The sequence below is a fragment of the Solanum dulcamara genome, chromosome 8 (genome assembly GCF_947179165.1).
Source record: "Solanum dulcamara chromosome 8, daSolDulc1.2, whole genome shotgun sequence".
Taxonomy (NCBI): Eukaryota; Viridiplantae; Streptophyta; class Magnoliopsida; order Solanales; family Solanaceae; genus Solanum; species Solanum dulcamara.
Window position 1 is genome coordinate 56743316 of NC_077244.1, and position 27309 is coordinate 56770624.

Here is a 27309-nt window from a genome sequence, read left to right on the forward strand (position 1 = left end):
ATTATGATTTAGAGCGACTCAACTAGAAATTATATTTTGTATACAGGTTAAGTATTACTTCTATTTTTTTTTTTTTTTTATGTATATATGTGAAGAATTCTCGACTTTACTAGTAACTTTGCTTCATAATTCCTTCATACAACTTACATTTACAAAAACATGTATTAAATAGGGCTGTACAGGGCAAATCGATAAACCGTACCAAACCGACAAACCGAACCAAACTGGAAAAAAAACCCGACTAGTGGTTTGGTTTGACTTGGTTTGGTGTTTGGACAAAAAATCCAACCATTATAGAGTTGGTTTGGTTTTAACTAAAAAAAGTCAAACCGAATCCAAACCGAACCGATTATAGATATACTACTTTTAAATTATGTTATACATAAAAATATTTATTAAAATGTAATATATAAATATTTTCTTAAAATTTTTCATAATTTTTGTTTTCTTTCTTATATTTAGATTTGGACTTGAGAAGCCCATCTAAATAATATACAAAAAAAACATCTTATAAAGTTATATTATAAAGTTAAAACTTCAAACAATGTTCTGCCTCCATCTTATATGTTGATATATTGTATTAGAACTCTTTTTAAGAAGTACTATTTTGTGCTTTTTATTAGATACTATGAAAAATCCGAGAAATCCGAAAAAATCCAAAAAACCCGAGAAACTCGAAAAAAATCGAGAAAAATTGATATCGAAAAACCCAAATTTTATTGGTTTGGTTTGGTTTATAGATTTAATAACCCAACATAAATGGTTTAATTTGATTTGTAAAAAATCCGAACCAACCCGATCCATGTACACCCCTAGTATTAAACTTGACTTGATGAGATGTTCTTGATATTCAGGAACTACTGGGTAGCCCATAGGCCTTGTGTGTTATGTGTAGCCCATAGGCCTACTGAAGCTATGGACTGCAAAAGCAGAACGGCCCACGAGACCACCACTTAAACTCCAATTGAGAACCCAAGGTATTTGCACAAATAAGCTATTTAATTTGGATAAATTTCATAAATATACAACAAAGTAATTTCATTTGTATTAAATATAGCCAAGTTTTCATCAACATAAAATAAAAATAGCGCCAAATTAGTAATATATGTACAGGTAGCAAAAATTATTTTCAATAAAATGGTCATATATATGTGTAATGTATCAAATATGTATATATAATGTATTGATATTGTATATTGTATAAATAGTGTGTATAGATTTTTTCCAATTCCAACTTAAATCTCCTCTAAACAATTTCAAAATTTAGGTATGAACTCCTCTCAATGTTATGAGTATTTCGATATATAATTCACTCAAAACAATTTACATTTACGGCATATTAATTTAAAAATTTAAGCTTTGAACATGAAAGAAGGAGAAGAAGAAGAACAATCTTCATTTGCGGCACGTTGATTTAAATTTCGAGCTTTGAATATGGAAGAAGAAGGAGAAGATGGAAAACAACAAAGAAATAAGAAAAACGAAGAAGAAAGAAAGAGAAGAAGAAGTCATTAATAGTTGGAAGAAAAAGACCAAAGAAAGCAAAGAAGAATGTGCAAATTATACTTCACTCGCAATTGAAAAGTGCCGAATAACTATCTTTTATTTTTAAAAAATGATAATTGAACTATTTTGAGAAAGAATTTATAACCCAAGAGTCATTTTACTTAATTATCCCATTTAATTTTGTGTTGGTATTCAAATATTATTCTTGATTTCAATAACCGTTCATAAATGATCTTTAAAAGTTTATTTTAAAAAAATTCTAGACTATTGAGTTGAGGCTCAGAAATGGTAAAGCAACATGATAACTGTGACATATAAGTGAAGATAAATCAATAGGATTTCATGTTATATTCAATATAATTATTAACCTTTATATGTTATTTTTCTGTAAAACTAAATATTTAATTTGTTTTACAGGTAAATTTATAACATAACTATTTTTTTTTAAAAAGGAGAGCAAAGTATCATGATATTTATTTAATTTTTTTTAAAAAGGCATAAAAGTTGATTGCGGAAAAATAATTTTTCACTAGAAGGGTCAGCGAGAGGCGAAGAACATTCGAGATGTCTTAACTGAAGTAGAAAGACCATTTTCACACACAAAAACCCGGTCCACTAACCGGTTCAGTTGTTACCGTCGTAAAATGCAGAAGAGTCTAGAATGGCCTCAATAGAAGGACCTAGAATTTCTCATGCATTCATATATAAAACCCAGAAATCCCATTCTCTAGCACATCAAAAATCGCAACTCAAGTATTCTTACTGAATTTTTTATTTCATTCTCAGTTGATTTTATTGAGCTTTGTGCATCAATGGCGGATGTGAAGATGGCTGAGGCAGAGACATTTGCTTTTCAGGCTGAGATCAACCAGTTGTTGAGTTTGATCATCAATACATTCTACAGCAACAAGGAGATTTTCCTTCGTGAAATCATTAGCAATTCTTCTGATGCATTGGATAAGATCCGGTTCGAGAGCTTAACGGACAAGAGTAAACTCGATGCTCAGCCTGAACTCTTCATTCGCCTTGTTCCGGACAAGGTGAATAAAACTCTCTCCATCATTGACAGTGGTATCGGCATGACTAAAGCAGGTAATTCATTTGCTTCTCACAATTTATACATGATTTACTCTGTTCCTTTCCAGAAGTTTTATCAGCTTACTTTTCGCTGTTATTGCATTCTTACTATATGGAGTTTTACCTGAAAAATATGTAATGCGTGGATACAGGGGACGATGTAACATATATCAGGTAGAGGTTCAATTGAATCCATAAATTCCGACGTTAAGCATAAATTTATGTTTAAAAATATGGAGTATTAAAACTGTTATTAATAATAGACATGAACTCACAACTTAAAATCCTAGATCCTCCTTTACATGGACAAGTATGTATTATACTTGTGTAGTTATCTTTGTTGGCTTTAAAGATAAATGTGTTTTCCTTCATTTGGATTTAATTTATAAATAATGACTGAAAATTTTATACTATCTGTATGTTTGAGTAGTTAACTAAATTAGGATTAGGTTCGTCTCTGATAGTTGAAGAATTTTTAGGCCCATGGAGTTCATGTTGTGCATGAAGTGATTCTATGGTTGAATTTTAGTAGGGTGGTTGTGTTTATAGGCTGTAGAGATTATACAGGTTTAGGCGAGAATGGTACTGATACATCTGTTTTGTCTGTGGTTGTGCAGATCTGGTTAACAATCTGGGTACAATTGCGAGGTCCGGCACAAAGGAGTTTATGGAAGCTCTACAGGCTGGGGCTGATGTGAGCATGATTGGACAATTTGGTGTGGGTTTCTACTCTGCGTATCTCGTAGCAGAGAAGGTTATTGTAACCACCAAGCACAACGATGATGAGCAGTATATCTGGGAATCACAAGCCGGTGGTTCATTCACTGTTACAAGAGATGTTGATGGGGAGCAATTGGGCAGAGGAACTAAAATCACTCTCTTCCTAAAGGAAGATCAGGTAATTTCAGATTTTCAGATTTCTAGTATCTGTCTTATTTGTGCACAGAATCAATAGAATTATTAACCTACTTTCGGTAGTTGTATCAAATCGACAAGCAACTTCCATTTAAATTTTAATTAAGACATGTTCTTGAAGAGTATTGTTTGTTCTTGTTAATGCTCCTTTTGCAGTAAAATTAATTTGGTTTGGTGCATCATACACGTGCAATTAAGTTTTCGTAGGTGTTAGTCAGTTATATAATTTTATTTGTAATTAACTTGCGTTGATACTTGCAGTTGGAGTACTTGGAGGAAAGGAGAATCAAAGACCTTGTGAAGAAGCATTCTGAATTCATTAGCTACCCAATTTACCTCTGGACTGAGAAGACAACTGAGAAGGAAATCAGCGATGATGAAGATGATGAACCCAAGAAAGAACAAGAGGGTGATATTGAGGAAGTGGATGAGGAGAAAGATAAGGAGAAAGGTAAGAAGAAGAAAATCAAGGAGGTTTCTCATGAGTGGCAGCTGATTAACAAGCAGAAACCTATCTGGTTGCGCAAACCAGAAGAAATCACAAAGGAGGAATATGCCTCGTTCTACAAGAGCTTAACTAATGACTGGGAGGAACACCTTGCAGTCAAGCACTTCTCTGTTGAGGGGCAACTTGAATTCAAGGCAATCCTCTATGTACCTAAGAGGGCTCCATTTGATCTATTTGACACCCGCAAGAAGATGAACAACATCAAACTTTATGTCAGGAGGGTATTCATCATGGACAACTGTGAGGAACTTATCCCCGAGTACCTTGGATTCGTGAAGGGTGTTGTTGACTCTGATGATTTACCCCTTAATATCTCCCGTGAGACACTGCAGCAGAACAAGATTCTCAAGGTCATCAGGAAGAACCTCGTGAAGAAATGCATTGAGATGTTCAATGAAATTGCAGAGAACAAGGAGGACTACAACAAATTCTATGAGGCTTTCTCAAAGAACTTGAAGTTGGGCATTCATGAAGATAGCCAGAACAGAGCTAAGTTGGCCGACCTTCTTCGATACCACTCCACCAAGAGTGGTGATGAGCTGACAAGTTTGAAAGATTATGTAACCAGGATGAAGGAGGGTCAGAAAGACATCTACTACATCACTGGAGAGAGCAAAAAGGCAGTTGAAAACTCGCCATTCTTGGAACGCCTAAAGAAGAGAGGATATGAAGTGCTCTTCATGGTTGATGCCATTGATGAATATGCAGTTGGGCAACTGAAGGAGTATGATGGTAAGAAACTAGTTTCTGTTACAAAGGAGGGCCTGAAGCTTGATGATGAGAGTGAAGAAGAAAAGAAGAAAAAGGAAGAGAAAAAGAAGTCTTTTGAGAGCCTTTGCATGGTCATCAAAGACATCCTTGGCGACAGAGTTGAGAAGGTTGTAGTCTCTGATAGGATTGTTGATTCCCCTTGTTGCTTAGTGACAGGTGAGTATGGTTGGACAGCTAACATGGAACGAATCATGAAAGCTCAAGCTTTGAAGGACAACAGCATGAGCTCTTACATGTCTAGCAAGAAGACAATGGAAATCAACCCTGACAATGGAATTATGGAGGAGTTGAGGAAGAGAGCTGAAGTTGACAAGAATGACAAATCAGTGAAAGATCTTGTGTTGTTGCTCTTTGAGACAGCTCTGCTGACATCTGGTTTCAGTCTTGATGACCCAAATACTTTTGCTGCAAGAATTCACAGAATGCTGAAGTTGGGTTTGAGTATTGATGAAGAAGAGCAAGCTGGTGAGGATGCAGATATGCCTGCTTTAGAGGAAACTGGTGAGGAAAGTAAGATGGAGGAAGTGGACTAAGCACTTAGCATAATCGGAAGGTGCTCATATCGAGATTGCAGATGCCTTAAATAGTTGCTCGTCTTTTTCTTTTTCCAGCTACTCTGTTTTGTTCTCCTGGACTTTATTCTGCCAAGTTAGTTGTGTTCTGTTGTGTAAGCAAACCATATGATACCATTTTAGGATCATACAAATTAATGGGAGTGTCATTCTGTTTTGTGAAATGTTATATACACCTTTAGATAATTGTTTAACCCCCCTCTATCTTACCCTTTTCTTATTGTGTTCTGATCCAAACTCTATGCTTGTGAAGCAATAGGATTATCATAAAACTACAACGATGGAACTTAAAGCGAACTTATTCACACATATATCCCTTATATGGGGAAGGACTACATGGATCAATCCAACAATTACTTTTAAATCAAGATTTACACTCAAATAGGCGCAGGAATCAAGTGAACGATGCCGAGAGTGCAAATGAGGCGACTATTTGGTCATTGGATTTTGTTTTTCACCATCTTGTGAGGTCTCTCAGGACTCTAATTAAGAAAATGTGGAGTGCGTATTTTAACAAGACTAAGTTACAGTTGAAAACCGGGAAAACAACGGATGGATAAAAGACAAGATTGCCGTTCTTTTACTCTTCTAGTATGTTTTGCTTCCTTAACCTGCTGTTGCGGTAGATACATTATTTGCATACGTGGGAACAGCGACGAAAGCATACACAAGTGAAAATCCACCAGTCCAAACATTGGGGCAAGGGAAGCAAACACCAGTGAAAAGCAACGATCTCATTGGTTGAATTTGGCATGAAGAATTTACCAATACTGCAGAGGCTGGAGTCAGTCAAAACTTGAATTTACATAAACCCAGCTTTATATCTCTAAGTTCCTGCATCACAACTATAATCTCTGTTTATATCTTACAGTATATACACAAATATGAACTCCACAGGCAAGAGAACTCTGAATCTGACATAGCAGCGGCTATCAAACAAACCACACGCTTCTGGTATCTGGTATTATTACATGTGGGTTCTCCACTCGCCGATTGTTCCCGGCAGTTCTGTTATGGCTTTCCTCCCAACAATAATACTCTCGAGCAAAGAATAATGGGAACGGTATGCGAAGAGTGCTCGGTTCTGCAGTATCCGAACTGAGCAGCACTTTAAAGTTTCATTGATGATTTTATTTGCTCAGCTTCTCCATTTCTATATCATAAGATAAAAGCAGCTGCCTCTTCATCAAGAAGAAACTCAATTTCATCAGAAGACTAGCAAATGATTATTCCTCTAAAAGATAAGAGAGGGGAAATGCGCAAGACAAGTAACAATGATGCAGAATAAACTATTAATTTGAGATGAAGACTAGCAAATAAGTACTCTGACGACCTTTACATGCAGCAATACTTTTCCCATATGAAACAAATACATCAAAATACAACATGCTAACACTTTCCTTAACCCGAAGACAGTTTTTTTAAAATCAAGTAAATCTATAAAAATAAAAAAAACTTATATAGTGATAATCAGAATAAAGGGCAACGGCAGCCCGGTGCACTAAAGTTCCCGCTATGTGCAGGGTCCGGGGAAGGGCCCGACCACAAGGGTCTATTGTACGCAGCCTCACCTTGCATTTCTGCCAGAGGCTGTTTCCAAGGCTTGAACCCGTGACCTCCTGGTATAGTGATAATCAGAATATTGACGGAAAAGTCACTGGTGCTACTGGTTAATGACAGCACTCTGGGCTGGAATGATACCAGAAAAACTTATACAGTGATGATTGGAATATTGACGGAAAAGTCACCAGGAGATTCATGCTCCTGATGTGTCATCAGAAGGAAGAGCAAGTCCTAAGACGCGTGTGAAAATGTTGGATAGTAACAAGAGACACGGCGCTATAGGAACGAGAAGATGACCAAAATGGTCCTAAACGTATGGGAGTTGAATAGATATTTGTGTGCTCTATAAATCATCTTATTAACGGGTAAAATGGGAAGTTTAAAGTTGAATTGTTATTAACTATAAAAAGGTGTCAATTCTTTTTTGGACTAGCTATAAAGGAAGAGTAGTGCATAAATTGGGACAGAGGGAGTACCACTTAAAAGTATGCAAAAATTGAAAACCTTTTCATTCCAAATCATAATACTGCCGACTTCTCCAAAATCTGGTAAACTTCAACTGTGAAAATCATGCTTCACAATGACCAGAAAAAGCTGAAACAGTTAGATCCTAAAAAGGGCACGTTAACATAGTAAATTGTTAATCAGTCATCAGAGGTATGGTGCTGTCAAAACAATCACCAGAAAATCAAACCTACTGGAACAGAAAAAGAGTGAAGGTTTTGGACTGAGTGGGCTACATATAGAGCAGCTTGTCAGTAAACGGAAATGAATCAAATCTCCACTGAAATCAAAGAGGTCTTCTATCAAGTGAGAAGGAAGAGATTCCGAGAATGTGAGACGAGTGTCTTGATGCCTAGAAATTCTTACAGATGATTTATGCAATACACGTATACTTTACACTGACATGGAACAATATAGCTATATCCTAAGACTCTAATATTCCAACATTCTACCAATTCCCTCTCCCCAATCTCAAAAACCAACCTCCTCTCTCCAGCCTCCCCAACTATCTAACCTCCACATTCGTGCTCTTTTCCCTCCTGGGTCAGCACCAAGGGCAAAAGCAGAAGAACTGCAATAACTGCAGATTTCACTAATTTCAGACCAATCACCCCAGATGGCAAAAGAACCACCAGAAGCTATATCGAACCAAAAGCTCAGGTAAACATTTAAAAGCCTTCAGAAATCAGAATGCGAAAAAAATAACATACTTACATCATGCTCAAAATCAGGGCTCGTAAGGTTGATAGAGAGGTTTCTCATCAGCAACAACACCTGCACAAGAGTCGAGCAGAAAATTTATCTGAATCCTGAATTAAATGCTTGAGGTCCCAACTCCCATGAGGAGCATATGACTAATCTCTTTAAGATGGTAAACAGGATTTAAGTTAACTGAAAACACATACCTACATGTGTATGATGAATTTAAGGGCAAAGACCTGGGCGGGGTATGGTAAGGGATTAGGGTACTGTGGATTTAGTTATCGGGTGTATTCAATAGTTGAAGACATCCTTTATTGCCATATTCAATGATGCAAGCTAAATTTCTATTCTTCCTTCAAAAAGTAGCATCCAGATCAAATGCCCACAGGCCACATACATGTTAACAACACACTATAGCAAGTATTCACTAAGCAAATGAAGATTGAACATTATACTCTTATGACACTCATAAATCCACTACTCCTGCCTTTTGCAGGGAAAGAGTCGGCAGGGATACAAAGGAGTAAAGTCAGCCCCTTTATCCTTCCCTCCGTTAACTAATCTAAAGAGAGGAATTCCTCACAGCAATATGAAGAAATTCCCAACTCATCCCTTCCCCTTCCCTTTCTAAGTCAATGCCAGGAAGTAGACATTAAAATTTGATGAGAAATGCTTTCGTTGAATAAAGGATGAGAACAAATCCTCCTTGTATGCAGTGGCATAGAAATGGGAAGAATTAACCCTTAAGAAAAATACAATAATGAAAGATCAGGAGACACCCTCTTTGCAGAAGCTGTGTCTTTGAAAGTACTCCCGAAGACAAAGTTCAAGTTGTATAGGCAAACAAGACAACAAGAAAGAGGATTAAGCCACAGGATAATGAAACAGCACAGAATAGAGTGTATACCGTCTCGACATCAATACGATCCATTTTTTTCAATTTTTGCAAGTGTTCAGTAACAGCAGGGTCAAATACACTGCCGATGAAATTGTATACTTGAGCAAAGTCAGGCAAAACTGCAGATTCAGAAAAGATTTTACAGCAGCATTAGCGTAGTAAATATCAAACTAAGGCACTATCTCTATTTAAAATCTCAATTAGAAGAGAATCTTTGATTCTATTTATGTAAAAAAAAAATTACTTAATTCTGCAGAATGAGGGCGATATATCAGTAAATAGAGCGAAGGACGACATGGCATAAAGTAAACCAGATCTATCTAGCTATCATCAAATTAGGCTATGCCAAGAAGACAGCAAGGACCATAGCTGCAGATAAAATGCCTTTTTAAAAAAATGTAGGAAGAAATGCAAAGAGACTGGAAGTCATATTTGGCCATCCAAAAGATAAATCACCAGCATTGGAGAAAATTCTGGACAAAAGAAGCAAACTATAGTTAATTATCCACGATTTCCTGGATCACAATTGACAGAGGCACAGATTCATCGAACATAATCAGAAGCACGCGTAAGGACAGATAAAAAGTAGTATCTCATCTTGCTCATTCAGAAGTCAGAATAATAATGAGGACTCGGCAACACAGATTTTAATCAATCAAAAAGAGATATTAAGGCCTGTGATTTTAACAAACAAAATGGAGGGAAAGGTTACAGGCTGGAACAAACAGAAGCCAGTCCACTGGATAAAAGAAAAGGCACTCTTCAATGGGCCAAGGAAAATAGGGTAGGATAGTGACAAATGTAAACTAGATACAGAGAATATAGCTTAGTTAATTTGACGGGCAGCATAATAACACTGATTGAAGCTCAGAACTTGAAGCAGAGCTTTATAAGAAGGGAGATGAAGATACTCTGTATCTCGACTACAATTGGAATCAGGATTAACTGCAACTCGGCAAGGTGACTAGTTTTAAGATCTACCGTACAGTTTTATCACCCTTCGCAGGTATTAGACCAATAACGGTGCCCAACAAAAGTGGTTGGGAACAGAACAAGACTTGTCCAATTGCATATTGATTCCTCATCAAGACTTTCAGCAATTAGATCTTGATTTCTAAGAGAAGTAAACTCTTTTAACTCGACAGGGTTGAGATTTCAAAGCTCGAGAAAGACTGCAAATAATTAAACAAGAAGAAAGGAAAAACGCAAGGCAAATCCAACTTCTGGAATGATCTTATCATATGGAAAGATGCGACTTGACTTCATTTTCTTCCAAGTGTGTCTGTACTTGTATTGTCACATATATTAAGGCCAATCTACCTTTAGGACTTTTATACCATCTCTTTTATTTTCCATTTTGCAATATTTTGGCCAAGTTAAGAACTTTGTGCCACAAGTAAGAGTCTTGGGAAACAAGCCTGGATAGAAATTGTTGAGAGAAACATTGTCAAAGTTCTATGTACAGCTTATCGTCTAAGCTCCACTTGGTCACCAAGTGACTCTCCAATAAAAGGCATATGTATCAAAATGTTTTTATCAACTTTGAGCAAAGAATGTCTCAGGAATACAATGTGACTCATGTTCCCCTCTTCATGTCCTTTACTACCTCTTTCCCCTTTTCAGATCTCTCAACTTTGGCTCATCAATTCTTGTTTCTAAACTTTCTCACTATTTCTCCAGCATAAAAACATTGTGCTTTGCACACATGATGTCCTCAAACACATATACACACTCCCCGAGAAGTTGCCAACAGCTACTAAAGCAATGCATGCAAGGTACTCCCATTCCCATTTCTTGGTAAGCTTGCTCTAGAAATAGGGGGGCAGTTACAGACATTTAATAAAAATGAGTTTTTCTCCATATGGAATCCGCCGCCTCTGGCTGACTTGCTACTATCAGGATTTGCAAATTTATGAAGTGCAGGAAACATTGTTCCACTAGACTTGTTGAATTCATTTACCTGGAAGATAATTTCATAAAGGAGGCAACCAACATCTAGGAGTATAGATTGCAAAATAACACTCTCCCTCCACCTCTTGTTCAGAAAATTATTTTTTTCAAAAGACATGCAGTTGGATTAGAAGTTGAAAACTAGGCAGTATCATAATTACTTAATTATGACATAAACATAGTAACTATTCCTACAGTGACGTAGTTAGAATTATATTGATTCATATTTTGTATTAGGTAATTTTACTTTGAAGAACTTACTTTTTTCTTAGTTAATATTTTTAATTTTATTTGTTTTGATAGGTACAATCTATGGAGCAATCTAATGTTATGGAAAAAAGTCAGGGTCTCCAAGATATTGATTCTGATCGCGACAAAATAGAGAATGTTATAACAAATTCAAAATCAGGTACACCTCATCGTCCTCCTCAAAAAAAGAAAAAGAACCAATCAGAAAGTCCCTCAAAATAAAAATAATAAATTAGTAATCAAGGGTCAGAAGTTTGAGATCATTTTACTAGGGTTGAAGGAAGTGAACCAACTAGAGCTACATGTAACTATTGTAACAAAGAGTTTGCTGCTTCAGGGTACAATGGTACTTCAGGTATGTGGGGTCATATGGATCGGTGTAAATCGTATCCTTACAAAAGAGAGAAAAATCAAAAATCTATAACTAATTATACTGTTAAAGATGAAAAAGGTGATGGAAAAGAAACTGGCAAACTAAAACCACTTGATGTAGAAGAAGTTAGAGATGCATTGGCTACCATGATTATAATTGATGAATTGCCGTTTAGGATTGTAGAAGGTGAAGGTTTTCAAAGATATAGTAGAGCACTTGAACGTAGATTCATAATCCCTTCGAGAAATACTATTGTAAGAGATTGTTTGCAGCTTTATGTGAAAGAAAAATTCAAATTAAAGAAAATAATTAAAAAAACATCGTGTGTGCCTTACCACTGACACTTGGACGTCAATTCAAAATCTTAATTACATGTGTCTCACAGTGCATTGGATTAATGATGATTGGTCATACCAAAAGAGAATTTTAAATTTTCAGCTCAGCGAAAGTCATGAGGAAGCATTATTGTAGAGGCATTGAGGAATGTTTAATCAACTGGGGAATTGAAAGTGTTTTTACAGTAACAATAGACAATGCAAGATCGAATAATACTTGTCTTGATTACTTGATGAAGAGCGTAAAGTGGAAAGATCCAATTTTAGATAACAAATACATGCATGTTAGATGTTCTGCTCACATTGTTAATTTGATTGTGAAAGAAGGGTTGGCAGAGCAAGATAAGGCGATAATCAGAATTCAAAATGCAATTAGATATGTGCGATCCTCCCCTACCAGGTAATAGTTTGTTCAAGAAATGTGTTGAAAAAGAGAAAATCTCATATAACCATCTTCTTTGTCTTGATGTTGATACTAGATGGAATTCCACATATACAATGTTGGAACATGTTGAGAAATTTGACAAGGCTTTTGTAAGGATGGAATTAGATGATCCACCTTACAAAAAATATTTGATGGAGGTTATATTGGAGATTAAGGTGAAAGGAAGTAGGCTAAAAATACTAAAGAAAAAGATCAAAAAAATATTGGACTTTCGATGAACAGTGATGTTGACAATGTTTCTAATAAAGTGAAAGATGATAGGAAAAAGCCTGTGAGTAAGAAAAAAAGAGATAAGAAAATCATTGGTCCTATTAAGCATGAAGATTTTCAAGTTGCAAGATGTTTTGCAAAGTTCTTAAAAGTTATTTTACAATGTGACATTAAGATTTTCTAGCTCATTATATACTACTTCTAACACTTTTTTTCGTGAGTTGGTTGCTATTCATTCTGCAATTGGATCTCTATCTATTCTGCGGATGTTGACATGAGAAGCATGGCTTTAAAAATGATGGGTAAATTTGATAAGTATAGGTCTTTCAATAGTAAGACCAATTACTTATTATTTGTCTATGTTTCAAGTTAAATTATTTTGAGTTTTGCTTTGGTGAGATGTATGGTCGTGATAGTGTCTTAACAAAATCAAGAACTACTAGTGTGGCAGAATCTTTAGATGAGTTATATCACGAGTACAAGAGATTTATATACATGTGAACAAGAAAAAGTTGAAGCTTTAATATCTAACGGAGGTTTTCATGGCATGGATATTGATGAATGCGATAAAAGTTTGGACTTCCTTGATTCTCAATTTGCAAAGCGCATGGAATCACTAAAAAGAATTGAAAATGCATCAGAGATAGCCAAATACTTGAATGACGAGTTGGTAGAAAAGAAGAGTGAATTTGATCTCTTGACTTGGTGGAAAGCAAATAGAACTAGATTTCCTGTTCTTTCAAAACTGGCGAAAGATGTTCTAGCTATTCCAGTGTCTACTGTTTCTGGTGAACAAGCCTTTAGCACTGGTGGCCGTGTAGTTGATTCATTTAGGAGCTCTTTAATTCCTAAAACAGTGGAAGCTCTTATTTGTACACAAAGTTGGTTGCGGTCTACTCTTATTGATTTACGTAAATCGCTAGATAACATTGAAAAGCTTGAAGAGATTGAAGAAGGCAATACAATCTTTGACTAATTTCATTATTTTCATTATGCATATAAAAATATTATATTGTGTTGGTGTGTTTATTAAGTTAATTTCACTTGTCTTAGTCTTTACAGATTGTTTAAGTTCTACCCAACTATTGCTGCTGATATTAATAGATAATTTCGTTGAAAACTTTCAAGTTTCATCGGTAAGACAACTACACCATTTATTTATTTCTTAACAAATAGGTCTTTCTTCAATACAGATGCTATGATATGTGAAAAACTAATAGTTTCTAGATTCAATCTTATTCCTAATATTGTAATACAAAGAAATCAAATGTTATTTGTTGTTTTAAAAAGTTACATAAGAAGTATTATAAATCACAATAATTAACAACTTAAGATATTTAAAAATATTAAAATCAAATTGACTAGCAAGTTAAGTGTAGCTGCAATTGAAAATTGTTATCTATTGAGTTACTTACTATACTTTGATATATATTTCTTTGAAAAAATCTGATTTAGAGTTGATTTTTGAGATAGGCTCTTTGAGTTTTGAGAGCTCCAACATGCACTGGCGGTACAATCTAATGGCTAATCGAGTATTGTTGCAGATGAGAATTTTGGCAATCTCAACTCTAAATACTTTTGCTGAAAGAATTAGCTTACAAGCTCTCTGAGAACTGACCATTTGCTCTACCTGAATAGTCCTTCTCATGCTCACTGATGGTGCACTTCTTCTAAAGGAAATCATGGAACTTATTCATTTAAGAGTGTGGCTAACAAATACATTACTCATTAGTCATTTTATTTTTGAATTTTCTTCATCATGGCCCCGTACTCCAAATTGAATATCTTTGTTTGTTCTGACTTATTTGTTAAGCAAGGAAGTACACCTTTTCCAAATCATCAAATTTAAAATGTAATAAGCTATTGAGACTTTTGAAGAAAATACCGAAAAATTATCGACCCATACCGATACCAAAGAGAAACCGATATGATTGAGATGGTTTTAAAAAAATTAATTTTGGTTGTATACAATAGATAATCGAAAAAATTGGTAGGGTATAATTTTAACAAAATAACCCGCCGAACCATACCGTTGACACCCCTACCCTTAATCTATAAGAAATAGTTAAAATTTGCCCTCCTTCAACCTAAAAAATGTTTATCAACTATTAAATACTAGTTAATATGCCCACCCTTTGCATGGTCAAAAAATATCTTATTAGAATTTATAAATATATATTTTTATAATATCAAAATATTTTAAGAAATTCTTTTTAGCCTCCAAATATGAATAAATTAACTCTCAACTTTTTAATCCATTTTACTTCTATTAGCATCTTTGTGATATACTTCTTTTTTCCATTACTTAATAATTTTAGTGTTTTAAAGCTATTGATATTTTTGCATAATTTATGTAAAGTGATACTATATTTACACTGATATTTTTGTATAATTTATGTAAAGTGATACTATATTTACATTCTTTCTTAAGAAACATCTTAAAAGAAAAAAAAAATCTCAACAAAAAATTATTTTTCGTGGACATACATAATAAAAATCCTCTTTGTGTGGCTAAGACAATATTTTTAAACAACATAATTCACTTTTGTTTATTAAAAGCAAATACTTCTATTAGGTAAGACAAACAATCAAGAACTTCCCCAAAAAAATTACAAATCAAAAGGTAACTTAATAAATGTCAAAGTACAGTAAACAAATTTATTGACATATATAATTAGAATTAGAAAATAATTTTTGAGTCATTTCTAATATGTCAAAGGGCATTTTGGATCTAATAGGTAGAAGGAGGGCAAATTTGAACTATTTTTAATAGGTTGAAGGAATTTTTGATACAATAGGTGGAAGGAGGGGCAAATTTGATCCAATAGGTGGGAGGAGGGCACTTTTGAACCATTTCTAATATGTTAGGGCATTTTTGAACCTTTTCTGATTTTAAAAAACATAAATAGAGTGTATAATTAGCTAGCAAATGTATTATATATCAGAAGTAGATAACTATGAACACATTCAAAATCAATATGAGTTTGGAAACCAAAGTTGACTTGAAAATATAAACATTCTTTCTTGTCTGTAAAACAAAGGGTGAATAATACAACATAAAAATAATGGAAACGGGTCAAAATGCCCTTAACATATTAGTTTGGAAACCAAACTTACTTGAAAATACGGACATTCTTCCTTGTTAGTAAAACAAATACTAATGAATAAAAAAAATCAATCAGAAAAAGATAGTATTATAGATTGCCAGGTTTTGGAAGATGCTGAGAAGTATACAAATAATGAATAATAGAATATAAAAAGAACGGAAAAGGGTCAAAAATGCCCTTAACATATTAAAAATGGCTAAAAATGTCCTCCTTCCACTTATTGGGTCAATTTGCCCCTAACGTTATTTTCAGGCTTAAAATTGCCCCTTGGGGACACAATTGTATGGCATTTAATTAAATTCTAATTAAACACATGACCTTTATTCATCGGTCCATATGAAATTTTACCCAACCCACTGACCCAGGACCCAACCGGTTCCTGCACCAACAGCTTTAAGAGCTTATCCTAATCTTTGTTCATGCTCCTGCCCACGCTAATAGAGACAGGATAATTAAAAAGCCGTACAGATGATTAAAAGCTCCTAATTCCTAATTTGTTTCCCACTCTTTCCTTTAGCTGTTGTTACAGAAATTAATTGAAAACAGGAGGTGAAAAATTATTTTATTGTTTAGTTGCGTTAATTTAGAGGGCATCTTTTCATTTCTAAAACGTTAAGGATATTTTTAAGTCATTTCTAATATGTTAAGGACATTTTTGATCCAATAGGCTGAAGGTGGAAATTTTTTAATCATTTCTAATATGTTAAGGGTTCGTTCGGTGTGAAGGGTAAGGGATAACCAATTCCGAGGTTAATTTTAGGATGAGTTTATCCTATGTTTGGTTGGGATAAAATCTCCACATAATGTATTCCGGGATTAGTTATCCTGAGATTGTAGTGTTATTTTAATCCCACATTGAGGGTGGGATAACTAATCCTGGTATAGTTAAGTCTGGGATAACTTGTTCCCCAACCAAACGAGCCCTAATAGCATTATTGACCCTTTTCAGTAAAATAAATTGAATGTGTGTTATGAAGGTCTCAAAGCAAATCCACCTTTCTTCTTCCTGTGCACATTGGAACTGGAATTGACCATCATAAACATAGTTCACATTCTTTATTACTTTTATGTTTGGTGTAAATTAGTACTAGTTCAAATCTGTGATGTGCACCTAACTCACATATCACGCGCCCGCTCTTACCACTTAGCGCCTGAACAAAGCCTGGGGTGCAGAACCATAATGGTACATTATTGTACGATAATTATTTCACCGTCAAATTGTTGTCTAAATTTCAAGTCTAAAAAGTCAAAATGATAGGCGTATCCAGAATATCGACTTACCTCTCATTGAGGGTCCTTGAGTCCGCTCCATCGCCTTAACTGTTGATTTTGATCTTGGAGTGCTTTCATTACTACTGCAACAACAGTTATTGGTGATTGGCTGACCTGTTTCTCTCACGTTATCTGTCAAAAGAACAGTCAATTACTTCAGTCCAAAGCCCAAGATGCCATAGAAGTGATATTACAGTATCTCACCAAAAGAGAACTCATTAATAACTAAACCTTTCATTTGCGACAAACTAACTGGTGGCACAGAGTTGTCAGTCCATGACGGCACAGACACAACAGTAGCTGGATAGCTAGGTAGCAAAGAAGAATCAGGCCTTTTTACAAACCCAGGTTCCGGTAATGGAAGGGAAGCTTGAAAAGATGTAGACGCCTGTGAGACAGCTGGAGCTGCCGAGATTTCAGAAAGCAAAAACAATTATTTCCATGAATAGCTGATGTTAATAAAATTAAACCACAAAATAATTCCTACCACTTTTTGTGGCTTTCTGTGGGTAGGGATGAGCAGCTTTTCTTTTTGGTCGAGGAGGAGGAAGATGTTCATTGGTTCCACTCTTCTGGACTTTCAGAAAATATTTTTGAGCATGGCTACGTATCTGCAAAAGTGATAAAACTTTTTAACAAACCTCTGGGCACATCTCCAAAGATTGATGTATAACCAAATAAAAGTAGTGCATTTGGTTCAGTTCTGCTCTACTTGTTTTTGGTTTATGATGGTGCATAGCACACACCACCAGTTTCAGTTCTGTGATTAGAATTTTTCAGTTTGGACCGTGATTTAAGCTTTTGTTTGGGCCTCGTATTTTGGTTATTGAGATTCTAATTACTTAATAAACAATATGATCAATTTAAGTTTGAAAGGCTATTGGGTAACAGTGCTACATATAGTTGGTTATTTTGACAAAAGTGAAACCTGTGTTTCTGCAAAATATAAAAGCAGGAAAGCTATCCCCAACTTCATTAGATTCTCCAACAGATCAAAGTCAAAATATCAATACAGACATGACAGGAAAACTTATGGAAATAGGAGGGAGGGCAAAAGAAATATGTGACTGAGTGAGAAATATAAAAATCAACTGTATCTTGTCCCAGCCTAGGGAAGAAAAATAAATAAATATAAAAAGAGGGGGGGAAATGCAAAAAGAGACATACTAAAACTTCATCTACAGGTGTTTTACTTGTGCCATTTGGACATGACACAAAATCGATTCACATAGACGGGTGAACATTAAATATTGTCAGATGTAAAAGCAGATGAATAGCTGATAGGTTCTGAAATCCATTTGGACATGACAGAAAATCGATTTACATAGACGGGTGAACATTAAATATTGTCAGATGTAAAAGCAGATGAATAGCTGATAGGTTCTGAAATACCAGGCCATTGTTGGTGGCAATTTGAAGAGCTAAAGAAGTGAGAAATCTGCTCCTCGTGATATATCTGATCTGCTCATTCTAAGTTTCTAACAATAAATATGGCTTCCTTCGAACGATATGAACAAATTGAAGCCATAGGGAGAAACTGGAAGAAAAAACAAAGGGATGGAAAAGAATGGCTCACCAAGATAGGAGAGTAAGTAGAAGTGAAGGCCCTAACTCTCCTATACACCCATAACTTTTGCTTTTTGGTTTGAAAATTGAATTAAAAAACAAACCAAAGAAACCAAAAATTCTGGTGTAGTCAGTTTCCCAACTTAAACCAAATAAAGCATGTTTCAGAAGCTTATATTAGCATAAATTAATTTAGTACTTTGCGTCATTCAAGTAAACAAGAAAACAGTCAAAGGCCACAGAGACTTTAGCAAGTCTTTTTTTTTTTTGAGAATTAGTACTGTTGTATTCTTCAGCGTTAAGGAATGCTGGCCATCTCCAAAAAGCTACAAGGTAGTAAGGTTAAGCTTTCAAACTTTACAGAGCACCTAAGAAATCTATCAGCTCATCTACTTCCTCTATACAGTTTCCTTTACACCAAGAAAAAAAGACACTAAACAATTCCATTTCACATCATGAATAGACTTGATCTTGTCTTCAAAACATCTTACACTCCTTTCCTTCCATACTGTCCACCATATGCATGAGGGTATTATCCTCCTCCATTTTTTCTGACTCTTGCTACCCCCTCTTCTCATCCAGCAGCCCATCAAATCTGCAGTATGCTCAGGCATTGTCCATTCAGTCTTTGTACGACTGAGCAACAGGTTCCACAGTTGAGTAGTGAACTTGCAATCCAAAAAAAGATGGTTGTTTGTCTCCCCAGTTTCATTGCACAAAAAAACATCTTGTCACTACTACTCTCCCCTTCTTTTGTAGAGCCTCATGTGTAAGGCATGAGGTGTTGTCAAAGGCACGCTTAAGCCCTGAAGCGAGGCTCAAAACATGTTTAGCGCTTCGCCTCGCTTTATGTGCGCTTCAGTGTGATCATCAAGGTTCTAAGGTAAACTTTTACTTGCCAATGAGCCTATTTTGAAGAAGTGACACTAAACAATTGATATTTCACTTTATCATATCTTTTTTTCAATTTCTTTGGTCATATATTTGTCATTCATGTTTATAATTATTGGTCTTGGACTAAACATATATATTTGTATATTTTTCTCCCTTTGCGCTTTTTTTCATTAAAGCCTACACTTTACTTGCGCTCTGCGCTTAAAGCCCCAATGGACCGACCTTAGGGGTCATTTGGTAGAGTGTTAGTAAAAATAATGCATGCATTAATTAGGTGTATTAGTAGTACCTTATTTTGGTACACCTTTTCATGGCATGTATAACTAATGCAAACATTAGTTATAAACTTTATTGTGTATTAAGGCTTGCATTACTAATACCATGAATTTCTAGGTATTAGTAATGCAAGGAGATTTAATGTTTGCATTATTATGGTTAAAGACTCAATTACCCCTCAAAACCCCTTTTCCATCTTTTCCATCTTTTCCATCATACTTGTTGAGGATATTTTTGTAAAGAAATATTTTTATGCAATGCATGTTATTTTTTAATACACTAAACCAAACAATGCATAAGAAATATTCTATGTATAACTAATACAAGCATCACTAATACACATATTTAGCATTATTTTAATACACTCTACCAAACGACCCCTTAGAGATTTTTTGCGCTTTTCGCCTTTGATAACACTGAAAGCATGCTCTCTCCACCACAAAACAAGTGAAATATTTAACCTTGGTGGGAGCCATGCTTTTCCAGATGTTTGAGAATTCTCCTTGCATCACACTGTTATCTTTCTTGAACATTTTATTTACAGAGAAAATGTCATCCCCTGAATGTGTCCATCAGATTGAACACTAGTGCCAAGAAAATTCTCCACTTCACACAAAAGAGTTGTCACCCTATCTATCTCCTTGTCATATAAATGTCTTCTAAAATTTAGATTCCACCCTTGATTTGACTAGCTCTCAAAGATGATTGCTTCAGGATTATTACTAAGCATCATAAGATCAGGGAAAGCTACCTGCAAAGAGGCTTGCCCAATCCAAATATCCTTCCAGAATAGGATCTTGGTACCATTCCCAATCCTGATATTGGAATTGCCCAATAGTTTTGGCCATAGTGGTCTGATTGTCCTCCAAACCCCATCCCGTAAGTGTTGTTCACTTCATTGGAGCACCATGGACTAGATTGGCCAAACTTGTGGGATATGACTGACTTCCATAAAGTAGATTCTTCTGCACTACATCTCCATAGCCATTTCATCATTCTGGATTCTCAAGTTTCTGATACCAAGACCCCCTTGATCTTTACTTTTTTGCACCACCTCCCATTTGGCCAGATTGTAGCCCTCATTACCCTTGTTGCATTTCCGTAGGAAATCTCTCCTCAATTTGTTTAATCTCTTGATTACACATGCAGGTATAGGAAATAGAGACATTACATAAGTAGGGAGAGAGTCCAACACTAAATTGATTAGTTTGACCCTCCTAGTTAAAGGTCTTGTGCTATCCATCGAGTCGACCTCTTCTCAGCTTTCTCCAAAATGATGTCCCAAATTTCCACATCCTTATGCTTCCTGCCTAAAGGCATCCCTAAGTACACTGTGGGCAGAGAACCCACACCACACCCAAGAATGCTAGCAAAGGTCTGAATGTTAAGCACTTCCTTGACAGGATAGTTATTGCTCTTCCTCCGATTCACTCCTATACCAGATACAGCTTCAAACACTACTAGCAAGACTCTAATGTAGCAAACTTGTTTCAGTTTAGGTTCACAATAAAACAGTATCATCTGCATATAGTGAGTGGCAAATCTCCAGATCCCCTCTCCCAACTCTTATGTTGAAACCCTTCAACCAGTTAATCTGTAGTGCTATCCTTATCATACAACTAAGACCTTCCAAGGATAAAATGAACAGAAAAAGGGATAGAAGATCCCCTTGTTCGAGTCCCTTTTCAGAGTGAAAAAAAACAGTGGGTTCTCCATTTACCAGAATGGAGAATAAGTCTATCCATTTCAACCATTTGTCCCTAAAATCCATTTGTTTGAGAGTGTTTAAAAGATAGCCCCAATTAACATGATTATAGGCTTTTTCAATGTTCAATTTGCACATCAGGCCAGCCACTTCCCCCCTAGATCTTGAATTTATGCATTCACTTGCAATAAAAGTTGTATCCATATTCTGTCACCCTTTTATAAAAGTCATTTGTCCATTACTCTCTTCATTCTTCTGTTACAACTTTGGCAATTATTTTGTACACCCCAGAGATTAGGCTAATAGGCCTAAAGTCTCTTAACTCCTCTGCTCATGCCTTCTTTGGAATAAGGGCCACAAAGGTGGCATTAAGACTCCTTTTAAACATTGGTGTTCATGGCAATATTGCAATGTTCCCATGACATCCTCCTTGACCAGATTCCTAAATGTCTAAAAAGAAAGTTCACTGTGAAACCATCTGGGCTTGGAGCCTTGTCAACTGCACAATACTTGATGCTTTCCCACACTTCCACCACCTAAAAACTCCTATATAACCAATCTTATTCCTCTATAGAGATCACTCTTATTCCTTGGAGAAGGTCTCCATCCTTCTGTTTCCTTGTATAGGTTCTGGTAAAAACTTTGAATTGCATTTTTAATTACAAGCATTTCTGTGATGGGTTGCCCTCCTACTTCCCGTGAATCTATGGAGTTGTACCTTTTATGAGCATTTGCCATTTTGTGAAAGAACTTGGTGTTTTTGTCCCCATCCTTCAACCATTGAACTCTTGACTTTTGTCTCTAGGCAATTTCCTCCTTTTTTTGTTGTTTCTTCAAATTCCATAGCTAAGTGAGTTTTCTGGACTAACCCATCATCAGTGAGGCTCATGTTCTCATGTATTGCTTCCCAAGATTTCAATTGTTGTAGGATCACTTTTTTCCCTATTTCTAGTCTCTTTTGATACTTCTACTACACTGCATCAGTTCCTTCTTCAAGGAGTTTTAATTTGTTTGCCAGAATGAAGGATGGTTTGCCCCATTAGGGAAGGACAACCACCATGCCTTGACCTTCTCTTTGAATCCTTATACCTCTAGCCACCAATTTTCAAATTTGAAGTAGGTCTTCTTGTAATTCCAGTCTCCACATGTTAGAAGAATAGGATTATAATCTGATTCTATTCTAGGTAACAAAGACTGCTTGACCAATAGGAAAGAGTTCTCCCAGTCATCTGAGTATAGAAATCTATCAATCCTGGAGACATTGTTATGATTCTCCTCCCTTCTCCAAGTGTATGATCCTCCAAATAAAGGAGGATCAATAAGCTCGAGGTCATTAATAGTCTCAAAGAATTCAGACATTGCTACTGAGAGTCTATGGCAATTTGCCCTCTCTGCTACAAACCTACTGACATTGAAGTCACCATACACTACCCAAGGGCCCTCCTAATTGTTTCTACTAGCCTCTCGTTCACTCCATGACTCTCTTCTAATCACCCTATTACAACTTGCATATACAGCACTCAGAAGCCATGTAATATCTTGACAAACACCTGTGAACTTGCATGATATCATCTGTCCAACAAAGTCCACCATATCCCCCACCCATTCCCTTTTATCCCACATTATCATACTCCTTCCTCTACTACCCCTGCCTCCAAATGAACTTCCTATCTTTATTTCTAAAAGAACATAGATGTTTGCCCCCTATGGGTGAATTCATTGTTTTAACAATGTCTTTTTGTCTGCCCCATTCAAGCCCTTCATATTCCATGATGTAATTTTAATCTTCATTGATTATCAATTCGTGGTCTTCTCCCCTTTCTTAGCTCCCTCCTGCTTCACCATCTTAATAATTTATCTCAAAAATTAAAACCTGGACTTTGAAATCAATTGGTTGTTGCAGTTGTTTGACTTTGGCACTTCTCTTCTTTGGTCTATTTTCTCAGGGTTTTTGCTTCCTTTTCTAAACCATCAAAAATGGCACAAATGGTCATCGACCCACTCTCTTGCAATCATCTCCCTTGCTTCATCCTCATAATTGAAACTTGTCGCAGTTCTCAACTCCTCTACAAAGCCCACATGGGTGTTTATGTTTTCCGTGAAAGGCTCAAATCGAAGGTTTTCCTTGTATGAATTTTTTGGCTTTAAACTGTTATGCCCTTTCTCAATTGAAAGAAAAGAAGGCCCACCTCATTTAATAAAGGAGGCTCATTTTCAATTAAAATAAGAGATGGCCCAACATATGATCCAAAATAACAGTGGTCGAGTAGCCCTGCTCTTTTACTGCAGCCAACCACTTGTTTTATTCTTTGTGTAAAGCCTGCAGTCCTTTCCATTACCCAATAGATCTTGCATTGCTAACCATTTACCCTTCCTCTGCAATTTCCCTTTCTCCACAAATGCCTAACACCAACTGTCATCACTACTGTCATGAAAGTTATTGTCCCCCCTTAGTTGTTCTAACAACCTTACTTTTTTCAACTTTTCAAATCTTGCCGGCGCTTCTACCCATATGGGTAAAGTGAACCTCCATTCCCCATCCTCGATTACAACCGACGTTGGAATATTTTTCGACGGTCCTTTACAACAATTTGAGCCCATCTCAAATGTTTTGTCTCCTTTTTCGTCTTCAACCATCCCCCACACTTCTCCCCAAATTCCTTCATCACCCCTACTGACCAAAGTTGGAGTGGCAGACCTAAAACCCTTATCCAATACTAGTTGAAACTGGTACTAATTGGGCACACCCCAGTTGTAGGTGTCCACTGTCCACTAGTCAAACTTAAGTTTGCTTCCTTGCTTTCTCCAAGAATCTTTCATGACATGTTCCGCATCCTTCACACTTTGGAACTCAAACAGTAATTGAATCCTGTTCATGTCAAAAACTTGGATGTTATGGATTACGTGCCAAGCCTAGTGAGCCCATCTCCACACATCGTTTTGTGAGGGGATTCTGTTGCACTTAGGAAAATTGTTCACTAAGCATTTTCTTATAAGGGAGTTCTCACCGTGAAACATATTTTTTCCCGTAGACTCCATCACGAGCTCCCCTATTTTACCACCATGAGTCTGTCTAGACTCATTTAATGCTTTTTTAAAGCTTATTTCATCCCTTACAGATTTGGCATCCCTTTTTTGTACTTAAAATCCACCGGCTGTATCTCTATTAATGAAGCGTTCAACCTTTGAGACCAAAGTCAACCATCCCTCATTGAATTAGTTTCTGGCACAATGATAACTGACCTAGATTCCCCCGTGACAACGATGACTGACAGATAAAAAATGACCAAATTTATTGAACTTTGGGGTACAAAGGAGGCTCATAGCCTTATCTCTGCTTTTCCATGTCTTGTACACTACCTCTAATATTTGATGCTTCTCTCAGCCTTTGCGCCACCCAGAACAGCGCATCGAGATGTAACCACATTCTCCTAATACACAGTGTGGAACTCCCCACCCATTCATACCATCCCTCACTCGAATAAGGTGATTCAGTAATGTCAAATGACTTCCCCAAAATCTGAAGTAAGTACGATTATCTATGGAAGGTTAAAAGGCTTTATAGAAAAAATAAGAGGACTAGAAAGTTCTCCGATGATCGAACACCGCCGGAGAAAGGTAACCAAAGGTTCGAAAGGTACCTTACATAGCTACCTCATAAATTGTGCCTGGGAGCATTTTCTTGTAAATTAGGGGGTCTCCATTTAGCAAGTCTTTTTTACTAGACCTAACAATGACTTTTACTTTCTCAAAAGAAAGTCTTTTTACTAGACCAGCAGAGGAAGCCAAAATTTACTGAAGTGGATTGAAAAGGAAGTTGGGAATGGACACAGATCCTTCTGCCTATCGAAGTGTTGGAAATATTGCAATGTCTTTTTGTACTTTTTATTTTCCAATCATTATATAATCCTGATGACAAGTGATTCTACCCGTAGAATAGAAAAGCAAAACCAATTCTAACTTCAAATCAGACAAACACTCTTGCCACAAGTATAAAAGATGTGCACGGTGATCCTAATCCTAAGAAGTTACAAGTACTCAAAACATCCAAAATGGCTCTTTAATCACTTTGCTATCCATTTTACCCACAAAAATTAGCAATTTCAGGGATGATAGTTGATCATGTGTGCCATCAACTCCCAATTACTCATACTTATCGTGACATTCCCACATGCTTATCTTTGTGACACAAACCCCAATCTCGTGGATGGGATTTTCCCACTAGGTTATTCCTCAGTTGTCAACTATATGCCATGTTATATTTGCAAAATTCACGATTAGAAAAGAAATAGGTAACTCGGTGATAGTTGCTTGTTAGTTGGTTGTCATAAGGGACTTAAATTTGCAAAATAAAATGATGGTTCAGAGAAAAGAATAGGTACTTAATAAGATGATTCTAGGCTAACCTTAATATTACCTGAATAACAGTTTTTGATCCGACAAATGCTTCAATCTTCTTCCAGTCACGGTCAAAGCTGTATGTTAACAAAATGAGTAATCAGTAATAAGAAGAATCTTAACTTAAAGGAGACATCTTAATGTTCTTTTATTCTAGAACTGACATAGTGACAATAAGCAAAGTGATCACATTCAGTAAAATGAAGCTATTTCTTCAGCAGATTGAGATGAACAACTTCCATTTCAGTGTTGAGATATAAAAAATGGTACCTAAAGGAACGTCCCTTAAACCACTAACTGTTCTTGAAAACATAAATATAGTGGATAATTGGCCGACACCACTAAATTTGGGATCTAGGGGTAGTTGATATATATACTTGTGAATTAACACAAGATGCAAAAGAAACAATTTGTTGAAGTACACACTTCTTGAACTCGTAAAGGAACAAATTTGTATAACAGCAAATCCCAGAACTCCTTAATTTCATTCGCGAGCAATCTAGTTGACCTAGAAGTATACGAGCAACAGCAATGATTCAAAATAAATTCACAAAAACAATCCTCCCGGCACACAACACATATACCAACTCAAATTAAACCTTTAGCCCTAAACCCTAGTAAGGAAAAACAATGAATTAGCAATAGAAATTGTTCCAAAATTCAGAACTCACAGCTGAAGGGCTTCAAGGAACTTATCGTGCTCGGGTTCGGTCCAGCTTTCCCGCGACTTGGTAATAGTGTAGGGTTTTCGAATTTTTTTCGACGGGTCATCGCTAGGCGACAACGGGTTGGATGTGGACGGCGTTGCGGCGGCAGAAGCGGTGGCGGTGGCGGTTGGGTTGGAGAAGGAGCCGAGATTAGGAAGGGCCATGACCATCCGATTCAAGTAGAAAAAACTGTGCGTGGGTTTGGGTTCATGTGATGTTTTGGTTTTTGCTCGTCTGATTTCTGCCAATCATAAAATGTTGATTTCTTTTTTTTTTCTTTATCCTTCTTTTTCTAAAAAAAAAACAGTTTACTTTTTGTCTTTCTGTCTAATCCTTTGTCTTTTGGCAAACAAAAATAAATAAATAAATGAACCTAAATTGGACTATAAGCTAATCAAAATTAACTAATAAGTATAAATGTTGAAAGATATTGTTAAATGAACAGATTCTAAAAGTAAGTAATTAACTATATATTAGGAGAAATGTTGAAATAGATAATAAATTGTTATGTATTAGGGGCGAATCTCGATGAATTTTTGTTTATTATGCAAATGGTTGAGAGTAAGATGGGGGATTCAAGTTCAATTGCATCAAGAATATAAGACATTGAGTTAATGCCAAGATACACCATCACCACTCTTTTAAATTTATTAAATCTTTCAAGGATCTTCATATACATTTCATTATCTATTTAGATATTGAAATAATATCATTATAAGCATATCAAAATTTTCATGTATTGCCAGACTTATAAGCAACCTAAAAAATAATTGTATACACCATAGAAGGACCTCATCATATAATAA

At 35.9% G+C, this 27309-nt stretch overlaps 2 protein-coding genes across 3 annotated transcripts; one reads left to right on the forward strand and one right to left on the reverse strand.

Annotated features, from left to right (window-relative positions):
- The first annotated feature begins 2122 nt into the window (after positions 1-2122).
- On the forward strand, positions 2123-5513 carry LOC129899189 (heat shock protein 83-like). The gene is made up of 3 exons (XM_055974043.1): positions 2123-2598; positions 3201-3481; positions 3760-5513. The coding sequence occupies exons 1-3, from the start codon at positions 2319-2321 to the stop codon at positions 5308-5310; spliced, it is 2112 nt and encodes a 703-aa protein (XP_055830018.1). The 5' UTR covers positions 2123-2318; the 3' UTR covers positions 5311-5513.
- Positions 5514-6068: 555 nt separating this feature from the next.
- On the reverse strand, positions 6069-26753 carry LOC129899215 (protein REVEILLE 6). 2 transcript variants are annotated; one of them, XM_055974091.1, is made up of 8 exons: positions 26468-26753; positions 25816-25873; positions 17445-17568; positions 17189-17362; positions 16967-17089; positions 9026-9135; positions 8131-8190; positions 6069-6524 (listed from the first exon to the last, which is right to left on the reverse strand). In XM_055974091.1, the coding sequence occupies exons 1-8, from the start codon at positions 26671-26673 to the stop codon at positions 6480-6482; spliced, it is 900 nt and encodes a 299-aa protein (XP_055830066.1). In that variant the 5' UTR covers positions 26674-26753; the 3' UTR covers positions 6069-6479. The 2 variants fall into 2 exon arrangements, with proteins under 2 accessions (XP_055830066.1, XP_055830065.1); XM_055974090.1 differs by having other exon boundaries at positions 6069-6530.
- Between the last annotated feature and the right edge of the window lie 556 nt (positions 26754-27309).

Bases quoted from the DNA above. Each gene is read 5' to 3' on its own strand.
- LOC129899189 (XM_055974043.1), top strand. From the start codon at position 2,319: ATGGCGGATGTGAAGATGGCTGAGGCAGAGACATTTGCTTTTCAGGCT. The intron at 2,599-3,200 runs GTAATTCATTTG...GTGGTTGTGCAG, and splicing joins TATCGGCATGACTAAAGCAG to ATCTGGTTAACAATCTGGGT. The intron at 3,482-3,759 runs GTAATTTCAGAT...TGATACTTGCAG, and splicing joins TCTTCCTAAAGGAAGATCAG to TTGGAGTACTTGGAGGAAAG.
- LOC129899215 (XM_055974090.1), bottom strand. From the start codon at position 26,673: ATGGTCATGGCCCTTCCTAATCTCGGCTCCTTCTCCAACCCAACCGCC. The intron at 25,874-26,467 runs GTGAGTTCTGAA...GTTAACATACAG, and splicing joins TTCCTTGAAGCCCTTCAGCT to CTTTGACCGTGACTGGAAGA. The intron at 8,191-9,025 runs GTATACACTCTA...ACTCTTGTGCAG, and splicing joins ATCGTATTGATGTCGAGACG to GTGTTGTTGCTGATGAGAAA.